At 39.4% G+C, this 19,455-nt stretch overlaps 1 protein-coding gene across 5 annotated transcripts; it reads right to left on the reverse strand.

The window, feature by feature from the left end:
* Positions 1-3,353: 3,353 nt before the first annotated feature.
* On the reverse strand, positions 3,354-8,133 carry LOC131024208 (DNA-directed RNA polymerase 2A-like). 5 transcript variants are annotated; one of them, XR_009101693.1, is made up of 10 exons: positions 7,356-8,133; positions 6,589-6,647; positions 6,394-6,516; positions 5,953-6,225; positions 5,757-5,832; positions 5,536-5,673; positions 5,155-5,291; positions 4,626-4,676; positions 4,104-4,174; positions 3,354-3,440 (listed from the first exon to the last, which is right to left on the reverse strand). XR_009101693.1 is itself a non-coding variant. In XM_057953716.1 (9 exons), exons 5-9 carry the CDS (start codon positions 5,585-5,587, stop codon positions 3,398-3,400), a joined length of 354 nt encoding a protein of 117 aa, XP_057809699.1. In that variant the 5' UTR covers positions 5,588-6,225; positions 6,394-6,516; positions 6,589-6,647; positions 7,356-7,504; positions 7,648-8,132; the 3' UTR covers positions 3,354-3,397. The 5 variants fall into 5 exon arrangements, 4 of the variants coding, with proteins under 4 accessions (XP_057809699.1, XP_057809700.1, XP_057809701.1 ...); XM_057953716.1 differs by having other exon boundaries at positions 5,536-6,225; positions 7,356-7,504; positions 7,648-8,132; XM_057953717.1 differs by having other exon boundaries at positions 5,536-5,832; positions 7,356-8,132.
* Between the last annotated feature and the right edge of the window lie 11,322 nt (positions 8,134-19,455).

The following is a 19,455-nucleotide window of genomic DNA, read 5'->3' on the forward strand; positions in this document are numbered from 1 at the left end:
ACAAATAATACTATATATCGGTGCCACCAACTTGTGAAGACAGATACAAGTTGTATTTCTTATTTGAATAACTCCAAGCTGGTAAAACACCACTATTCATATTGGCAAATGGCTACATGCTATACTTTTTCTTTGAATAGTTCCAAGCTGGAAAATCATCAAATTCCATATTGGCAGACAGGTCCAGCCTGACTCACTTATGTATAAGCTGATACTTTGACCCCAAGCTGACAGACATGTCCAGCCTGACTTACTTATTTATAAGCTTACACTTTCCCATGTTGACAAATGGGTCCAGTGTGGCTCACATATTTACAGGCTGATGTTTAATTCTAAATTGGTCCACGCCATCTACCTTCGCAATAATCTCCAGGCTGGCAAGCCAATTCATATATATATATATATATATATATATATATATATATATATATATATATGCATATATGTGCTAAGCACAATGCCAAAAAAAAATCGGAAAAGGAATGGGAGACGATCTCAACTTGTGGAAATAAAATTCCTACAACCTGTTATTTTTTTTTTTTTTGAACAACTCCAAGCTAGTAAAATACCACGATCCATGTTGGCAAACAACTACAAGCTGTATTATTTCTTTGAAAAATCCCAAGCTGATAAAACACCAAAATCCATGTTGGCAAACAGATTCAACTTGGCTTACATATATGGGTTGTCATTTAATTCCAAATAGACTCACGTCCCACGACCCCAAATAAACGACGTCAACATTAGCAGCACCGTGTGAGATGCGGTAGCATCGTCGGGCTGGACTGAAATCACCCGAACAAGAGTCGAAATTTCGAACCACTTACAGCTTCATTAGACTATATCAATTCAATCCAACAACTATGGGGTTAACACTTATGCCGCCAATGCCTCCAAAATTTTCGACAAAAAGCCGCCAGACTTGACCCAGCTCGTCTCCCTCACTTCATTAATTAGCAACGGCCGCCGGCAATGCCATACCGCCGCCGCACGCTTCGTCTCTCCATCTACCACCAACAGATGCAACTAAAGAACTTCAACCATTTATTGCTCTCATATAAATCACATGTCAAAAATCACATCATTTATTAAAGACATGCATCCTGAATTAGCTTAAGAAAATTCAACTTAATTAGAAAATCCTACCAAATAGCGTATTCGCACAAGTTCACAACGAAATCACATTCGTCGACCAGCAAAACCGAACCAAGTATCATTTCTTATCGCCAAGAAAAAAAAAGCATACATAATTCGACACTTGAAGTCCAATCTCATGAGCAGGTTATGTACAGAAAAGCAGTATCTCATTTTGAGCTTCAATAACATCTAAGAGCCAAAGACACCATACATCCAAAGATTTCTTTATCGTTGTAGAAAGCTCAAAACCTACGGGAGGCAAAAGAAAAATCTGCTCTCCCTATTGCCGAGCTTACCTTTCACAAACTAAATGAATTGTTTGTGAGGAATGGAGAGTTAGGCTTCTACTAATTTTCTGCAGACAATGATACAATACTAATAAACTCACCAAACCACCAAAAAGCTGGAAAATAAGAGATTTGAAAAAATTGTATATTTGCTGATGAAACTAAGCAAGATGCTCCAACTGCAGAGACTGAAATCAGTCCACTTTATTCCTTTCATGATGGATCTTACTTCATTACAAACAAAGAGGAAAAAATAGCTACAACTCTACTCATTTAAAAATGAAACAATTACAGCTGCTACACAATTATCAAGTATACCATCGACAACACAATCTACATGATCCAAATTTGCGATAAACGAAAACAAAAATCAAGTTTTGACCCATACTCACATCCACAACACCACGCAACCGCCGCGAGACTCACCTCCCACGGCCCCAAATAAACGACATTCCTATTGCTTTGCTTTGAAGGGGACGGTAGATATCGGGGATGCGAGGGAACTTAGCCGCTGTTCCATCTGCCAAGTCCCTTTGAACATTGAAACACCTTCAACACCTGAAGCTGATAGATGAATCAGCGGAAAGCTTCCGTGCCAACGACACCATGCTGCCACGGCACGCTGCGCCCCTCCCAAAGACTCATTGATATTCCACAAATAGCGCAATCACCATCTGCTCGATTTCTCTTGCGCTATGAACCCAGGGCATAAGAATGAAACACATCAAGAGCGTGAATAAATTCCTCAAAAAGGTTCTCGCTAGTCGTAGTTATGAACAAAGCCAGCTGAAGCTCTTCATTATGAATCAAGCCGTCATCAATGATATAACTACTTAGCTTATTAAAATAACTCATACAACGCCTCCACTTCATCTAACAGAAAATCGAGATTCTTCAGAGAGTCGAACAATCCCCTCACATCCAAAGCGCGGTTTCTTTCTCCGACTCCAGTTTTCGCAATCGAAACATCCAATCACTCTCTCGCGTTTACAAGCAAGCAGCGCCGCCGCCATCGCTGCCTGTCGGACTTCCCGCCTCCATTCATAGTCTCTATGATCTCTACCCGCTCTCTGAACTCCGGCGATAGCGCAGCTATCACTACTAGAAAAACGCTCATAGATAACGGATTTTATCCGTTATCTATGAGCAAAAAAACCGTTGTGTATAGTGGTGTTATCTATTATAGGTGTCATACACAACGGTTTAAAAACCGTTATCTATGAAGGGAAAAGATAACAGTATAAACATACATATATCACGATTATGAAACCGTTATCTATATTGATTATACATAACGGTTTTGTACTGTTATGTATTATAATTTATCCGTTATGTATTCTATAATATTTTTTTTTTTCATATTATAGTTAACAGTTTTTATACTTTTTATAACGGTTTAAACCGTTATCTTTTTCTTACAAAGATAACGGTTTTCTACTGTTATGTATTATAATTTATCCGTTATGTATTCTATAATATTTTTTTTTCATATTATAGTTAACAGTTTTAATACTTTTTATAACGGTTTAAACCGTTATCTTTTTCTTACAAAGATAACGGTTTTCCACTGTTATGTATTAGAATTTATCCGTTATGTATTATGTAATATTTTTTTTTCCATATTATAGTTAACAAATTTTTATACTTTTTATAACGGTTTAAACCGTTATCTATGTAAGACATAGATAACGGTTTTTTGTACCTTTTATAACGATTTTAACCGTTATCTTTAATATTTAATATTTTTTTCTCAATTTTTATGTTATTTATATCAAGAAATAAATAAATAACTTTAAAACAACAAAATGATAAAATCAACAATAACAATATTATATATTATCCAAAATATTCGTACATTATCATCCGAATGAACCAAGTATCAAGTATCTAAGATCATTACATATTTCGATTCACTTTCTGGCTTATCCACTCCGACAAAGTCCTCATCGACCTCTCAAAGGCTTCCTTCGCGCTCATCTCCATCTTGATCTTCCTCCCTTTTTGAAAGTAACATCCCTTGATAACATACAAACATATACGCCACTTGTCAAATACTCAGTTATATGAAAGGAAAATAGTGTTAGAAAAAGATATTATGCATACACTAGCATTATTGATTGAGAAAATCCCCTTCTGAAGAAATGATAAAAAGGAAAAAGACATTGTTCTTCATGCATATGTACATTCAAGGAATATGATGGAGTTAAACCTCAATATTTTGTTAGTTATCAGCCAGATCTAACTAAACCTTTGGGTCTTTTTTTTTTCTAACAAATTTCCAAAGAGCAAAGGATAGGAAACTTATCCATGTAAAGTTCAAATTCCACATATCTACACAAGATATCAAGATGCCTCAGTTTACAGTATAAATCATAAATATGTTCTGATATGACTATATACAGTCCAGAGCATCGATACGATATCACCTTCTTTCAGTCCACATTAGCAAAGAAATTCTGAGGTGAGTACTTTCCAGCAGAATGCATCAACTTAATCATGAAAAAATATGAAAGTCTTCTCACATTAATATATATCTATGTGTGTGTGTAATGGACCAATTTACGACAGATATAAAGCGGTAGACAATTTTACGACAGATATGAAGAGGCTCATTGAGATGCTCAGATGGGATAATATATCAACAGCAAGAACGCCTGATATGGAAAGAGCAGAGGCTACCTCGTAGCAATTCCTGAATAAACATCTGCGGGCTTTTCTCCAGCAACCAAGTTAACAGCAGCTGCCCCTGGCTGAATCATTATAATGACAAATTCAGTCCAGGTTGAGCGAAAATAAAGCATAAAGCATCAACATCATTGGAACCATCCCCTCGAAATGTGGGTCGGTATAATATGAAGTACAAAAAAAAGATATATGGAAAAAGAAGTAAGTAATAAGAATAAGAGAGGTTTCATGAGAAAGATGCAGAAAGCATATAAATAATACAAGAGAATACATAAAACAAGTGACATATGTGGTGTGTCCTTCATCTGATTATTCTCACAGTGCACAACTGATGAGAATATTCAAATTTTTGAAGCCACGTATTAATATCTAAGCCATCAGCATGCGTACTAGAAATTCAAGATATTCACAAAGTCCACTTTCAAAATGAAACAAGACCCTGAATTCCAAACATGGAAAGCAGTAGCTACACATAAGGAGAGAAGAAAACTGAGAATAATTAAGTAAGAAACCCACCTTATCCTTACCAAGGGCAGCATAATGCTGTAAACCATTGCAAGAACCATCCTAGATAGAACACAAATTGAAAAATATGAGAAGAGCAGTTAAAAATAAAATAGCGATGCTTTAGATAAATTAACTAAGAATGCACTCCGACAAAGTTCATCAAGTACTTCAAGAGAAAACTGACATCAACTTTACATATCAAAGTTAATAACATTGCATATCATACATGAAATCGTCAAATCGACAAGCTGGAAAGCAAATAGATAATGCATAATTGGATGACTTTAGCTCTTAATACTATTAACAGACAAGAAGAAATTCAACTAAAATAGACAAGAAGAAATTTAACTACAATATTGTAAATATTAATCTTGCAGAGAAACAGGTTATATGCTTTAAAATATAGAGGAATCTATAGGCAACATCAGAATATATTATGAAAAAGCACATGCTACATAGGAGATTTATTAATTCAATTTAATAGTTGTAGATATGATCTACTGAGGATTTAGAATATTGCATGTTATGAAAACAGTACTTGGTGGACTGGAATATGAGATATTATTGTCTCGGGAGATGGACTTCTAAGGGCCTCAGCAAGGTTAATGCATGCTGCCAAACATTGAAAAGGATCTTCTGCTTTTAACCACCAACGCTCTCCTTCAAGTGGTCTATCTGCAGAATCAAATATATCGTCCAAATGGTTCTCAGTGAAAGCTAGTCGACAACCATATATAATATAACTCTCTTACAAAGCCAATAGTTTTCACCTTAAAATCTTCATTCATCAAGAAGTAGAACCACAACCATATGTAATATAACTCAAAGGCCACCACAAACAACCAAAAAGGCAAATTCACCAAGTCAACTAAGAGCATTAAGCTGCCATAACCACTCATATGTTGAGCTGAAAAATTACCTGCATCAATCTCCAAAATTCTCAGCAGAAGTATCAGTGTTCTCGTCATCATCCAGTTCTCGTATCTTAGCAATCTCAGCCTGCGCACGCTCAAAATTCATTCTATATTGTTGAATAGAGAATGTGAGAGATAATCCCCTAGCAAACAAACAATAGAGAATGTGAGAGATAATCCAAAATTCAGGAAAAGATGCATATGGTTATCATGTAAGAGCCATTACCAGTGTGTCGTCAAGATCCTTGGAAGGTCAGATAGCAAATGGTATGGAAAGTGCCAATAAATCAAGCAGGTTTCATCTTAACAAATCATGAAAATATATCCATATTACACAAAAAAGGTTTCAGCTTTCAAACTTTTCCAACTCCAATGTAAGTCTTTTACCGCCTAGATCTATTACACACTTAAAACTGTCGTACCTGTAAAACCTCTTCATTTTCAGAGGCACAATTTGGAACTTGGTCGCCCCCAATGATCCTTAGGCTAGTACCAGTCATCTTTCTCATCTCTGAAATTATTGCACCTCCTTTTCCCAATAGACAACCAACTTGGTTTGATGCCAACATAACTCGAGCTGATACATGTGATTCTTTTGCATCTGAACGGAATCCCTTCAAAAGACCAGTCTCTGTAGACCTAGTAAACACAACAATAGTTGCTTTCTGTGCAGGGGAGTATTTAGATTCTACACTCTACAAAATAACACACAAAAGAAAAATATCAACCAATGAATATGAAATCTAAGTATTACGATACTAGTGCAGTAAATCTATCTAATATTTATTTACAAAGAAATAAGGAAATTTATTGATACAAAATATCACTGTTTGTATAAGTTCTTTAGTTGAAATGCATCTTACCTGCATAACCTAAAAAATTTAGGTAATGATAATAGGAAATGGCTGCCATGAAGAGCAAATTTGACAGTAACACGGGTATAAAACCATGAGCAACCAAAAGTGGTGATATAAAATAATGAACAACTGCAAAAAATACAAAAACATCAGTAGCCATCTATCAAGGAGTTCCCATTAAGACATCCTATTTACGCTTACCATAAAGCAACAGGAACATAGGGAAGAAAGAGTTGCAGTGGACATCAAAGGCATACAACCTTCACAAGAGACAGGGGGTCACAAAATTAGCAAAAGAATAAACAACTAAACCCAACGTGCGTGCCACACCAAATCAAAGAATAAGACAGGAAAAAAAAACAAGAAAAGGGAGTAAAAAAGAAAGAAAGAAAAAGGGAGCTAGAAGTCTAGTACAAACAAAAATCAATAACAAAAGTAATTTGCAGACACCAGCAAAAATAAGCACACTAACATAATTACAGAAACAGTAACAAGCAATAACCTTGCAAATTCAAATTAAAAAATAATAATTAAAAAAGAAAAGAGAACTTGCCAAACAAATGATAATTCATCTAAAATACTTTGTCTCAATCATCACCTGAGGCGCATAAACACAACCGAGTGTGCCAACAATTAGCAAATATTTTCCTAATTCAAAGGCAATACAGTAAATTTAAAGAAAAATTCAGGAGACCGCGGTGAAAAACGGCGTCGTGGCGCCAATCGCCTGATTGAAGCTCACGGGCAAGTACTTGAGCGAGATGTTGCCGCTGACAACGGAAGCGCAGAAAATCAAGCTGAGTAATAAGCAAGACTCACTAAGATTCGAGTAAAATTCATCACACAGCTATTCACATTATACAATAACAGAGTAAAATTTGAAACAAATTCAAGCAAATTTGAAATTCTAATTCCAAAAACTTAAGAAAAAGCCTACTGTAATTCTAATTCTGAAAGAGAGGGCTTACCGTGTGTGTGCGGTGTGCGTGAGTTGCCAGTGGACAGACGAACGGCGGTCTGAAAAGGAAGCGGCGCGGCAGATCGTGGAGGCGCGCGAAGACTGGAGTCTGGAAAACCCTAGCCCATCTTTCTGACCCGTTTCTTCTCTTCATCACAGCTAGGGTTTGAAAACCACAAATCCCAAATATGAAAATCCATGAATTAATCCCAAATTTGCAAATTTATAACATATAAAAATTAGAAGAACAATATTAGAGAAGAGAAATGACATAGCGGGATTAAAAGTCAAGCAATAGAAACCATGGCCACAAATCTAGGATTTGGCGTCAATATTCCAGGAGCAGGCGGTGCAAGTCAGAGCGAGGCCGACCGAGGTGGAGCGAGGCAGAGTAAGGTCTGGATCCAGGTTCAATTTGGGGAAATTTGATGGGGGGTAGGAATTGATTTTTTATAAATGTGGAGTTGAGAAGAGAATCGGCCGTAGAACACCATAGGCTCGCCGATCCTCGGACCACCAGCAACGATGGGCGGGCTCTAGGTCGCGCAGCTCGCCGGTCTCCCTGAGATGGCGACGGCTGGGTTGTACCGAACAGAGAAGAACTAGGGCTCGACCTTTGCCCTAGCTATATGTTAGAGGAAAATGGAGAGGCGAGGTCGCGGCGACCGATGTCGCCGGAAGAGTGCGAATAGCTACCATTCGCCGGAACTTGGCTCGGCAGCGGCGACGACTATCTCTAGGGAGAGATCGCGAAGAGAGGGAGAGAGATTTGGGGAGGAGATGAGAGATACAATTATACAATATTTTTAAATTATTTAATTAATAAATTAATTATGAAAATAAAAAATTAAATGAAATAATCGCATACATAACACTTTTTCTTAACGGTTTCAATAATCGTTATGTAAGAGTTCAAAAATACGCACATAGATAACGGTCGGCTTAACGGTTTGTAATACCGTTATGTATGTAACTAATAGATAACGCAAAAACATAACGAATTAATTGAAACCGTTATCTATGCATATAGACAACACTACATAGATAACGGATTTTTGCAAAACCGTTATCTATTCCTAAAAGTGCGCTCATAGATAACGGTTTTTGAAAAAAACCGTTATCTATGCACTGTTATGTATGTAAACTTTTGTAGTAGTGTATAGGCCGCGCTACCCCTTCCTTCTTTGGCGCAACGAGTAACAGCAACAAACTCCTACCATCGCCACCTCCTCTGATCTTCGGTGACAAAGTCACGACCGCCGCCTTCGGCCCAGGGCTCCTCGCCTCCCCTCCTTTCCCGAACAAGCTTCCTCTCTCAAACGTTGTGACCGCCGCCGCCTATTGAATGGCGGCACCACCCAGATCCCCAAATCTCAGCCGCCGCTGCCCTCTCTCTCTCTCATCTCCCTTTTCAATCATAGTCGCCGCCGCCGACTATTGAACGATGGCGACACCCCAGATCTGCTCAGGGAACGCAGCCTTCAGATCTCCAGATTTCCTCCTCTTCAAAATCAACCACATGCAACCGCCTCAGCCGCGACCTTCCCTCAGATGAAGTCTGATTCCGAGCGGCACCGGCGAACGGCGGTGGCTGCGATCCTCTCTGATCGACGGAGGGAGTAAGAAGGGAGGAGATGGATATCTCCCATCTCTTTTCATTTCGAACCAAATGAGAGAGAAAGGGCTTTACTTGGCTTTGTGAGGACAAATTAAAGAAAACTTGTACACCAGCCGAAACAATTCCACTTCAATATGCCAGGCTGGACTTCGCAAATACATCAGGCTGGGCTTCACAAATTTACCAGCTTGGAAGACAAGACAAATTATATATCAGCTTCCAAACGAGTCAATTGGTGTCCATATTTCGACAATTCAAATTTAATACAATTAAATAGATTCAGCCCGTCTCACTTACCTACAAGCTGATATCCCTTCCAGGTTGATAAATAGTGCAAATTTCATACGATCAATTGAATTCAGCTTAGCTCACAAATCTACAGGCTGATATTTAATTTCAAATCAGCCCATATTTTCTATTTTCGCAACAATTATCAGGCTACATGTTACTCTCATCTGGAATAACTTCAAAGCGGTAAAATACCAAATCCAAACAGACACAAGCTATATTCTTACTCTAAAAATATGTCGTTTAATCTTCTGTCTCCGCAAATAATTCAAGGCACACAGTCGCGACAAAAAATGCGACAAACCAAGTCGTCGAAACTCCGGTTGGACCTCTGCCGCTGCCTGTGAAAATTCCAGCAGAAGGCGAAAATTTGATTGGACCTTTGCCGCTTCTCAGCTCGTCTCTATCACCTCGAAAATTGGGAAAGGCGGCCAGCGACACCACATCGTCGCCGCGTGACTCACCCTCCACCCGCGACTACACATTGCCGCATCAAACTTGTTGAGAAAATTAGATCCGATGACACTCACCACAAGTTTCTGAAAATAAATGGTCAAAAAACCGAGTTGGGGCACCGCACTTGAGCCCTAAGATCAACAGCCGCCTACCTCCTTCCCCTTCTCGGCGGAGTCGCCCCTTTTTTCTTCTTCATTTGGACCAGACGGAGGAACAAGAGAGGATATCTCATTTTCCTCTTTTTGCGAGCCAGGCTGGAGCCATAGCCTATTTGAATCTTACCATCTTCTTTTCGCGAGCTAGGCTGGAATCAGCCCATTTGAAAATTGAATTCAACGGATTGCTTACAAGCTGGAGCAACTAATTAATTTGACAAATAAGCCAAGCTGGAGAAATTAGAAAAATCCAATACTAAATATCCAAACCAAGAAGTGTCTGCTTATCTCAAATTTGGGCCAAGCTGGAGATTAGCGAAATTGAATATTGAATTCGATATACTGCATAAAGGTTGGAGTAGTTAACTACTTCAACAAATAGGCCAGGCTGGATGCCCCTCTTTTCTATTTTGCGAACCAAGCTGGATTTATTTATTTATAACATATTTTACTTTTCAAAACCAGGCTGATATGTCACATATTTTCTATATTTCCTTTCTTCAATTTTCGAGCCAGTCGGGAGAATAATCAATATGAAGAATTTTACCCAATTGGACTCAAAATGTTTCAGATAGGCTGGAGCAAATAGTTATGTCGACAATGAGCCAAGTTGGAGCATTGAAAATTTGCTCCATTTCAAAATTTCAAGCTGGGGCCGTCTTAAAAAAAAATCCAAGCTGGAAGATATTAACCTATTTCAAATTATCAAAGCTCCAAATTTCGATAGAACAAGGGGAAAAGAAACCCCCAAGCTGGTGAAGCGCTCCAAAGCTCTACAAGCTGTATTTCGAAGAAAATAAACTTCAAAATTGATTAATCGCTCCAAGCTTATAAAGTACCAAATCCCACGTTGGCAAACCGATCCAACTTAAATCACATATTTACAAGCTGACATTTAAAAATTCGAACTTGTCCACGCCGTCTACTTTCGCGGTATTATTTACAGGCTTGTAAGCCAATTTATATATATACGCTTTACGAGCCGGTCTCGAAAATTAATAGCAAGTCGACACTAACTGGAGTCATTTTCTTTCTACAAACTGATTGGTTATACTAACTGAGACAACCCGACGTTCCGAGAAATTCACCTCTACGGAATAGCTATAATGACTCTCCAATTAGAAAATTCTAATTGTAGAGTGGGGGGCTAACTGTAGTGGGCAAAATTCGTCAACTTGGCTCAAGCCCAATTAACATTTCAAGCTGGACTAATGAGCCGAACAAACCCGGTCAGTCCAGCCCGACAAACCTCGGACCAACTTGGATCATTAACAGGTTGGCCCAATTACTTAAGAAAACTTGTCGTCTAGCCTAATAAGTGAAATTATACTTATCACAGGATCAACCTGGACCGACCCAGGTTGACTATCCACTTTCGGTCCAAATTGCCTAAACAGTCGGGCTGCATTCGGCCTAAGCCCACCAAGCTAGTTTGCCAGTTTGGCACAATCCTAAAAAGCCAAACTAGTCAAACGGACTGGTCCGTCTAGCCCGAAAAGCTATAGATCGACTTAAATCCACAACCAAACTGGATATATCGCATGCGGCCCAAGGGTTATAGCCGACCTGGATTGACGAAGTTATAAGACCTAGCCGTCAAAACCCTAGAAAACGTCTCCCAGCCGTCAAACCCTAAAAAGACGTCTTCCACCAAGCTGACGCAGTCAGAGGGAAATTTTCATGATCCCGGCCAAATCGCAACAACCGGAGGGATGAGGGTTTTGACGGGGCCAGGCTGTAAAAACCCTAGCGACTGGATGTCTCCTATATAAACATCCAAACTAGATCATAAGGGGACACGACAAAATTCTACTTGCTCTCTACTTCTTGAACTCTCTCTACTCCACCGCCAGGCTGAATACTCTTCCAAATCGGATACAGCCAACTTGGCCTATCTCCGTCTCCCACATTCCATTATCATAACACACCGTCACCGTTTCCACCCTCTGACGCCGCCTACAGACTAACCACGCATTCCAGCCTGTCTTCCTCTCTTATTTCAATCTATTTGTCATTCCACTTTGCTATTCCGTTACTGACTTGAGCGTCGGAGGCTCTACGGTCGACACCCCCACTCGGTGCTCAACCTAGGGCTCTTACGTGTTCTTGTGTTGACAGGTTGCTAGTGCCCAATCTATTCGGACGTGCAGACGTCAACTTCAATTGTAGATTTTTGCCTCTACAGTTTCTTGAGCTTGTTTTATGATGTCTCGAACTTGTTTTCTGGTAGTAAGTATCCTACAACAAATTTGTATTTTCAGCCAATTATCATGTGCTATAGTTCATTGAGACAAAGTTGCAACAACTCCGATGTTTATATAAAGAAAATGGTTGATAAGATGCTACCAAAGTTTGATAAGTATTGGTCGGAGTTTAGTTTGATTTTGACTATAGTTGTGGTCTTTGATCCTATAAGTTTCAGTTTGTGGAATTTTTTTATAAGAAGCTGTATGACCCTAACTCTTGTCAGTGTCTACTAGTAAGAGAGAAGTTATTTGCTCTATTTGAAGAATATTGTAAGAGCAACAATGACAATTTTGGTCTTGCTAAAAGTGGGGAGCTGACATTAAATGATTCAAGATGTGAATTCACAAATGAAGAATCTAAAGCGGTGGTTGTGGTAAATTACTAAATTAATTGTATTGATTCTTTAATCCATTTAAATTTATGCATATAACTGCTTTTGGTATCATATCTTGTTGATGTCCTCTAAACTTCATCTACTTAGTTTTGTTTTTTGAGATCATATCTTGGAAAATGTTAAGTAGGATATAAGATAATCAATCTTTGTTCCATGTATATGACGTTTTATTAAGAGATAATCAAGTCAGGTGATCATTGCATTTAACTGGCATGTAGTAAAATTTATGACAAATGATTAATGTGGCAAAATGATTTGGATTAAAAGAATTTGTCCTTGTGAGTTGTGACCATTGCATTTAACTACAGGAATTTAGTGCCTTGGATGAGTTTGGATTAAGTGAACAAAAGTCACAATTGGAGTTGTATATGCAAGAAGCAAGGTTGGATGCCAAATCCAATCTTGATGTTCTTGGCTTTTGGAAAGAGAATCAATACAAGTATCCACAAGTAGCTAGCATGGCTCATGATATTTTGAGCATTCCCATAACTATGGTTGCTTCTGAAGCTGTTTTCAGTGTTGGTGGAAGAGTACTTGATCAATACCGTAGCTCACTTAAAGCAAGCACAGTGGAGGCAATTATTTGTACTAGAGATTGGTTGTTTGGAGAAAAATGTATGAGTTTTTTGTGTTATTAATGTTAACATTTTATATTATTGATATATATTTATTATTAATTCATATTTTTTTCCTTCAAAGCCTTCAAAAGCGAAGTACCAACATCTGAGTTAGCCGAAGACTTTCTACATGGCGATGATGAACCTCAAACCGAATCTTCTTCGGTCTCCACTATTACTGTTGAATGAAGGCTGTCACTTGGATTATTATATTTTGTTAAGCTTATTGACATTGCCATTAGTAAGGATATTGAAAATTCTTGATAAACACTTGGTCTAGTTATGTTTTGATTTGTTAAGCTCACTTGGATTATGTTGTAGTTATGTGAGGGATTGACGACTCTAGGTTGATGCATTGTTATTTTTGTTGGAGCTTATTATATTTTGTTAAGCTTATTAATGCTTATTGGTTTAATGCTTTATATTGATTGTATTTTCAGTTTGGCATATGTTGAATTGTTGATTTATTGGATATGTTGAGCATATGTGACGAATTTTGTAATTTTTATTATTATTATTATTATTATTATTATTATTATTATTATTATTATTATTATTATTATTATTATTATTATTATTATTATTATTCCTGACTTCCTGTGAATGAATCAAATCAAATTCGTGTTGTTATCAGGCCGTAATCAGATCGTATCGCTATCGTGTCGTGTCAACCCAATTCAAATCGTGTTGTTATTAGGTCATAATCAGGTCGTGTCGCTATCGTGTCATGTCAACGCGATTCAAATCGAGTTGTTATCGGATTCGTGTCGGGTTTAGGTGAATCGTGTCGGGTTCGAGCATTCCCTTATTAGGTCGGGTTCGGGTTTGGCTTTATCAGGTTAGGTTGATATCAGGTCGACCCGATAACGATCTGACCCGCACGATTTGCCAGCCCTACGCATCTTCATTAAATAATGAAGAATCAAAGCCCACGTAGTACTCTTACCTTAACTTACCTAATCGTAGGCCTCCTCAGCGTCGGATCTTTCGGACTCGGTGAATTCATCGTTTGGTCTCTTAGGCTTGATCACATTGGTTCTCTTGAGCTCGCAACTCGGCTTTGGACCAATCATCAAGCAACATGGTGGCCTCCATATTTCGAGGATCCATGGTGCTTCTTCTTTCGTCCAAGACAAGTCTACCAACGGTAAATGCTTGCTCGACGGATACCATGGAGGCCGGAACCGCGAATAACTCATTTGCCATGGTGGCGAGTATGAGATATTCTCTCTCGTGCAAGGACCACCATTTCAAGACGTCGAATTGTTCACCACCTACATTTTTAAAAACAAATGTACTAGACAAATATATATCTAATTCGTTAGTAGTATAGCTCCTTTGTGTTTGCATAAATGAATAAGCGGCTTGAGCCCATTGGTTCGAATCAAAAACACTTCTTAAGGAGGAGTCAAATTGACCTTGTGAACTACTAGTACCTACACTTGAAGAGTATGATGGGTTTGCTAGCATATATTTTTGTTCATATTAATTAAATAAGGCCATAATTGTGTTATATATTCTAAGTTTAATAGCATCTAATTGGAAGGTAATCTTTTTCATAAAAGGCATTTCCCCAAAGACTCCATAATAAATTTGTAACATGCGATAAACACCGGCAAGTTTCATTGTAGGATCTAAAATCTTAGCAACTAAAAAAACATCGGGAATTTCAATAAAATATAAGCCACTTAAGGACCATTTGATATGATACGTTGTACAAATCTTTCTTTTTACTACAAGCATTTAAAGCAATAGAAATATACATGCAATATTCAACAACTTTAATACTAGTGTAATAATAAACACCGGATAAATTCGTAGTTGCATTTTGAAAAACCTTTAAAAGTTGAAATAAACTACCACATTTTGTCCAATAAGAGGGCAAATAAAAGCAAGTTAGCATCGGGAGTTTGTCTAAAAAAATAACATAAATGCTCAGTATAATTCATGGTAGATGCAATCATGTCATATGTTGAATTCCAACGTGTAGAAACATTCTTAACAAAATTCGTATATCAAAAAAAAAATTATGACAATATTTTTGCCATTTTTTGCCAATACTCGCTTTTCTATGCAAAATATTAACGACTTGTCTAATGGGATCAACACTATCATTAATAAGAGTATAAGCATCTTGTACACATCGATTTAAACTATGACAAATACATCGAGCATTAAAATACTTACCATTAAAAGAAGGTGTTCATGCGTTAACTAATTCGGGAATGGAGGTGGTGTTGACGGATGCATTATCAAATCCAACAGAAAATATCTTATTTAACAATCGATACTCATTTAAAATGAAAATAATCAATTGAACAATGTTAGTAGTATTATGTATTTCATTAAAATCTCTAAATACAATTAAACGTTTTTGAAGTAACCAACTTTCATCAACCTAATGACAAGTAACACCCATATAAGAATTTTTTTGATAAGTGTTGGGGGTGAATCCGACAATTACGAAAGTGACGTCGGTCACGTATGAATCGACGGGCACTAGCAACCTGAAACCACAAGCAACGTTAGAGCCCTCCAAAGAGCACCGATGGGGGTGTCGATGGAAGGGCCTCCGACACTCAAGTCAGTGAATTAATATAAAAAAGAGATGTAGGTAACGTAACGAAATAAATAAATGATGGAGAGGATACAGAGAAAAGATAGTAATAAGGAAGTTCTCTGGATGATCGGGGTGTCCCGGTAGTCGGAGTCAAAGCTAATGAGCGATGTGGAATAAGGGGCGACTAACGTATGGGCTAGCGGGACTAGTCGGGCGATCGGAACCCTTGAGAGTTGTGAGCGTGGAGGCGGAACGAAAGAGCGAGGAGAGCGGGAGATGAAAAGAGTGAGAGATCGTGTGCGAGTGCAAGAGTGGATACGAATGATTGTGTCTCCCCTGGTTGCGTTAGTGATTTAGTATATATAGGATACGGGCCTGCAGGGAGGCGATTAGGGTTAGGGTTTGCTGGAATGCCCCTTGAAACCCTAGCGGTTCTGATTTCTTTGGAAACGATCTTTCGTGACTCTCGTCTGACCTAGTCACCAAGTAACTGTTGAGTTTAGGGTTATTTCCCGCATATGGGCCTACTTTGGACCTTATGCCATGAATGTGGTATGGATTGCTTTACCGGGCTGGCCCGTTGGGCTGTATAGTTTCGGCTTATACGAATTTTACCCATTACAATGACAGGGTGCAGCATGCGCTGCAGGGCTGTGCTGTTGCGCGTGCCTCAGGGCCGCGCTGCGTAGTCGAGCGCTGCCGGTCAAGGCTGCGCTGGGCAGTCGGTGCTGCCGAACAGGGCTGCGTTGGACAGTCGAGCGCTGCCGGGCAGGGCTGCGCTGGACAGTCGAGCACTTCCAGGCAGGGCTGTGCTGTTGGACGAGCCTCCGGGCTGCGCCGAGAAAATTTGGAGAGGCTTGGTTTAGCTGAGTAGCAAATTTGGCAGCGTTTCAGCTTATGTTGTTGAATCGGTGAAGATTGAAGTGATCTTCGAGCGCTATTTATTGGAGACGTCTTGAATAGATCTGTTAGTGGAGATGGTCTTCAAGATTTCTTCCGTTAGAGAGTAATTTGAACTTGGGCTGAGGCTTCAATCTTCGAACTTCCTTATTTGGTGCGAACGTCTACTTTGAAGAGCAGGAGATGCGACATCTCTGAAAAGGTAATCACCAAAAAGAATGGCCTCTGCAGAGAAAGGACGATCCTGAGATCTCTGCATTTAATGCGGCTGTACTTCTGGAGTGTGATTTATGCTTAATTGTTCTAATTTTAGGGGTTCGCATGTGCATATTTTAAGTTAAATCTTCTGGAAATTGGTGCGTTTTATGGTTTATTTTATGCTTTGCAGGAGATTTAGGTTTTCGAGTTGGAAGAGTGCAATTTTGGAGAGAAGTGGCGTTTTTGGTGTTCTGGTGTGCAGAAGCGAAGTCGCCAGAGAAGTCGCTGGTCAGAGCAGTGAAATCTGCTCAAGCCAGAGAAATCGACAAGCCAGGCCGCGGAAGCCAGAGCAGAGAAATGCACCAAGTCAGAGAAGCAAAGCTCCGTGCGCCAGAGAAATCACCCGCCAGAGCGGAGGAAGCGCCAGAGCGGAGGAAGCGCCAGAGGAATCAAGGCGCCAGAGGAGTCAATATGCCAGAGGGTAGAGATACGTCAGAGGAATCAATACCAGAGAGGAACCCATTCCGCTGACAAGATCAGAGAAGTCATCCGTTCCTCTGGCGATAGCCATTCCTCTGGCGAGAGCCGCGATTTCCGCCCGAGTGGAGATTACTTGCTGAGCGCGTCATAGCTGGAGTTACCTTATCATCTACGATTCTATTCCTTTTAGAGTCCGGCTTTGCATGGTAATTTCCATGGTGATCCAGAAGGAGTTGAAGTCTAGAAATAGGGCCATAGTTTTCATTGTATAATCAATCCCTTGCCCTAGTTTTAGACGCCATCTTTGCAATCTGTTGGCATCCGAAGCTTAGGAATTTACTTACTTTCATAGTTTCAAGTTTTTATTGTTCTAAGTTAGATTTCAATTTCGTTTTTAGTTTAGTTTCTTGGATTGTGATTGCGTGACACGATTACACGTTCAAGGATTTTACGGTATTTCGTATTTAATTTAATTTATTTCTGTTTAATCATGTTTACGTTTTTCATTCATGTTTATGCTTTCTTCTTAATTATGCAATTTAAATTATGCACTTTAGTTTATGCCTAGATTAGAAGTCTTTACTTTTACAAGTATTTACTTTCATAAGTAGGTTTAATTTAGGTTCTTTAAAATCTTGCCTAGGGTTTAATAGTTTAATTCGTCTAGTTGAATTTTATAATTCGGTTTTTAATTAAGTTTTTAATTCTAAGTCTTAGTTTAATAATCAATCTCTTTATTGCTTTCTTTACTGTTTTCTAACGATACAATTAGAAGCCCTTAAAAACTTTCCTTGTGAGATCGACTTGGGTTAGCTTATCACTGCTAGGATGTCCTCGTACTCTTGCGAGTCAACTTAGAGGTGTTTAGGTTGAGTCAAATTTTGGCGCCGTTGCCGGGGAAAGTTTTAGGCGTTTTAGTTGTGTCGTTTTTAATTGCTTTATTTAATTTCTGTTTTTCTCGTTACTACTTTCCTTTCCCTTCCACCCGGTGCATGTAATCCGTGTGTTAAGTGTTGTGTATGCAGGGACGACGTAGTCTAAAAAGAAAACTAACTCCCCCGCTGGATAACACTCGCACACTTCCCAGAGCAGACGTGCTATACTCTGACTCTGATTCTGAGGCGCACTCGGAAGCCAGCTCTGACCGTATAGAGCAGACTTTAGACACGGCAGATCACAAGGTAGAAAAGGAGGAGGAAGCCGCTGGTTCTGAATTTGACCAACCAGTGCAGAACACACACGAGGAGAAAGAAGTCATGGCACAGAACATGGAATACATGGGAGACTACACCAGGCCGGTTATCGGTGATACCAACACGTCAGCAATAGTACTCCCTGCTGCTGTGAGAAACTATAATCTCAAGCCGAATGACTCAAATTTGCTGCCAGGTATTTCACGGGATGCCAAGCGATGATGCGCTGCAATTCATCCGAGATTTTTGCACGCAAGTGCAAACGATTCCTCTGCTTACTCTCACGGAGGACCAACTCAAGCTCAAGTGCTTCCCCTATGCACTTAAAGACCGGGCAAGGACGTGGATGCTATCTCTGCCGCCCAACTCTATCACTACATGGGGAGATGCTTGTGAAAAATTCATGCTGAAATACTACCCAAGTCACAAGACACAGGAGCTGATAACAAAAATAATGGAGTTCACCCAAGGAGCGGACGAACCTTTGCACGAAGCTTGGGAAAGATATGAAGAACTCCTCCGTCAATGCCCTCAACATCAGTTCACTAATGTGATGTTGATGCAGTTCTTCTACGATGGGTTAGTACAAACTGCCCAATTTATGGTGGACAGCACGGCAGGAGGAAACATAGCTCGGAAGACTGCGGCAGATCTGAAAGAGATTTTCAAGACCTTGGCTGAAAGCTCCCAACAGAAGTCAATCCGTGGACGGAGAGTGGAGGCTAGTGCCGTGACAAATCAGTTTGAGCTGCAGAAGCAAGTTGCCGATCTTGTGAGACAAGTGGAGCATCTTAAGATGGGAAAGATGGAAACTTCAGCTCCGGTGCAAAATCCAGCGCTGCCGATGTCAGCACCGCCGAATCCAGCCATGCAGTACGTTGAGCCTTGCGGCATATGTGGAGATTTCAGCCATGGAACCAATGAGTGCCATCGAATGGGAGAATTTACTCCAGAAGGGCAAGCTAAGGTCTATGCGGCACAAGGATTTCAAGGCTACAATCAAG

The sequence above is a fragment of the Salvia miltiorrhiza genome, chromosome 5 (assembly GCF_028751815.1).
Source record: "Salvia miltiorrhiza cultivar Shanhuang (shh) chromosome 5, IMPLAD_Smil_shh, whole genome shotgun sequence".
Classification (NCBI taxonomy): Eukaryota; Viridiplantae; Streptophyta; class Magnoliopsida; order Lamiales; family Lamiaceae; genus Salvia; species Salvia miltiorrhiza.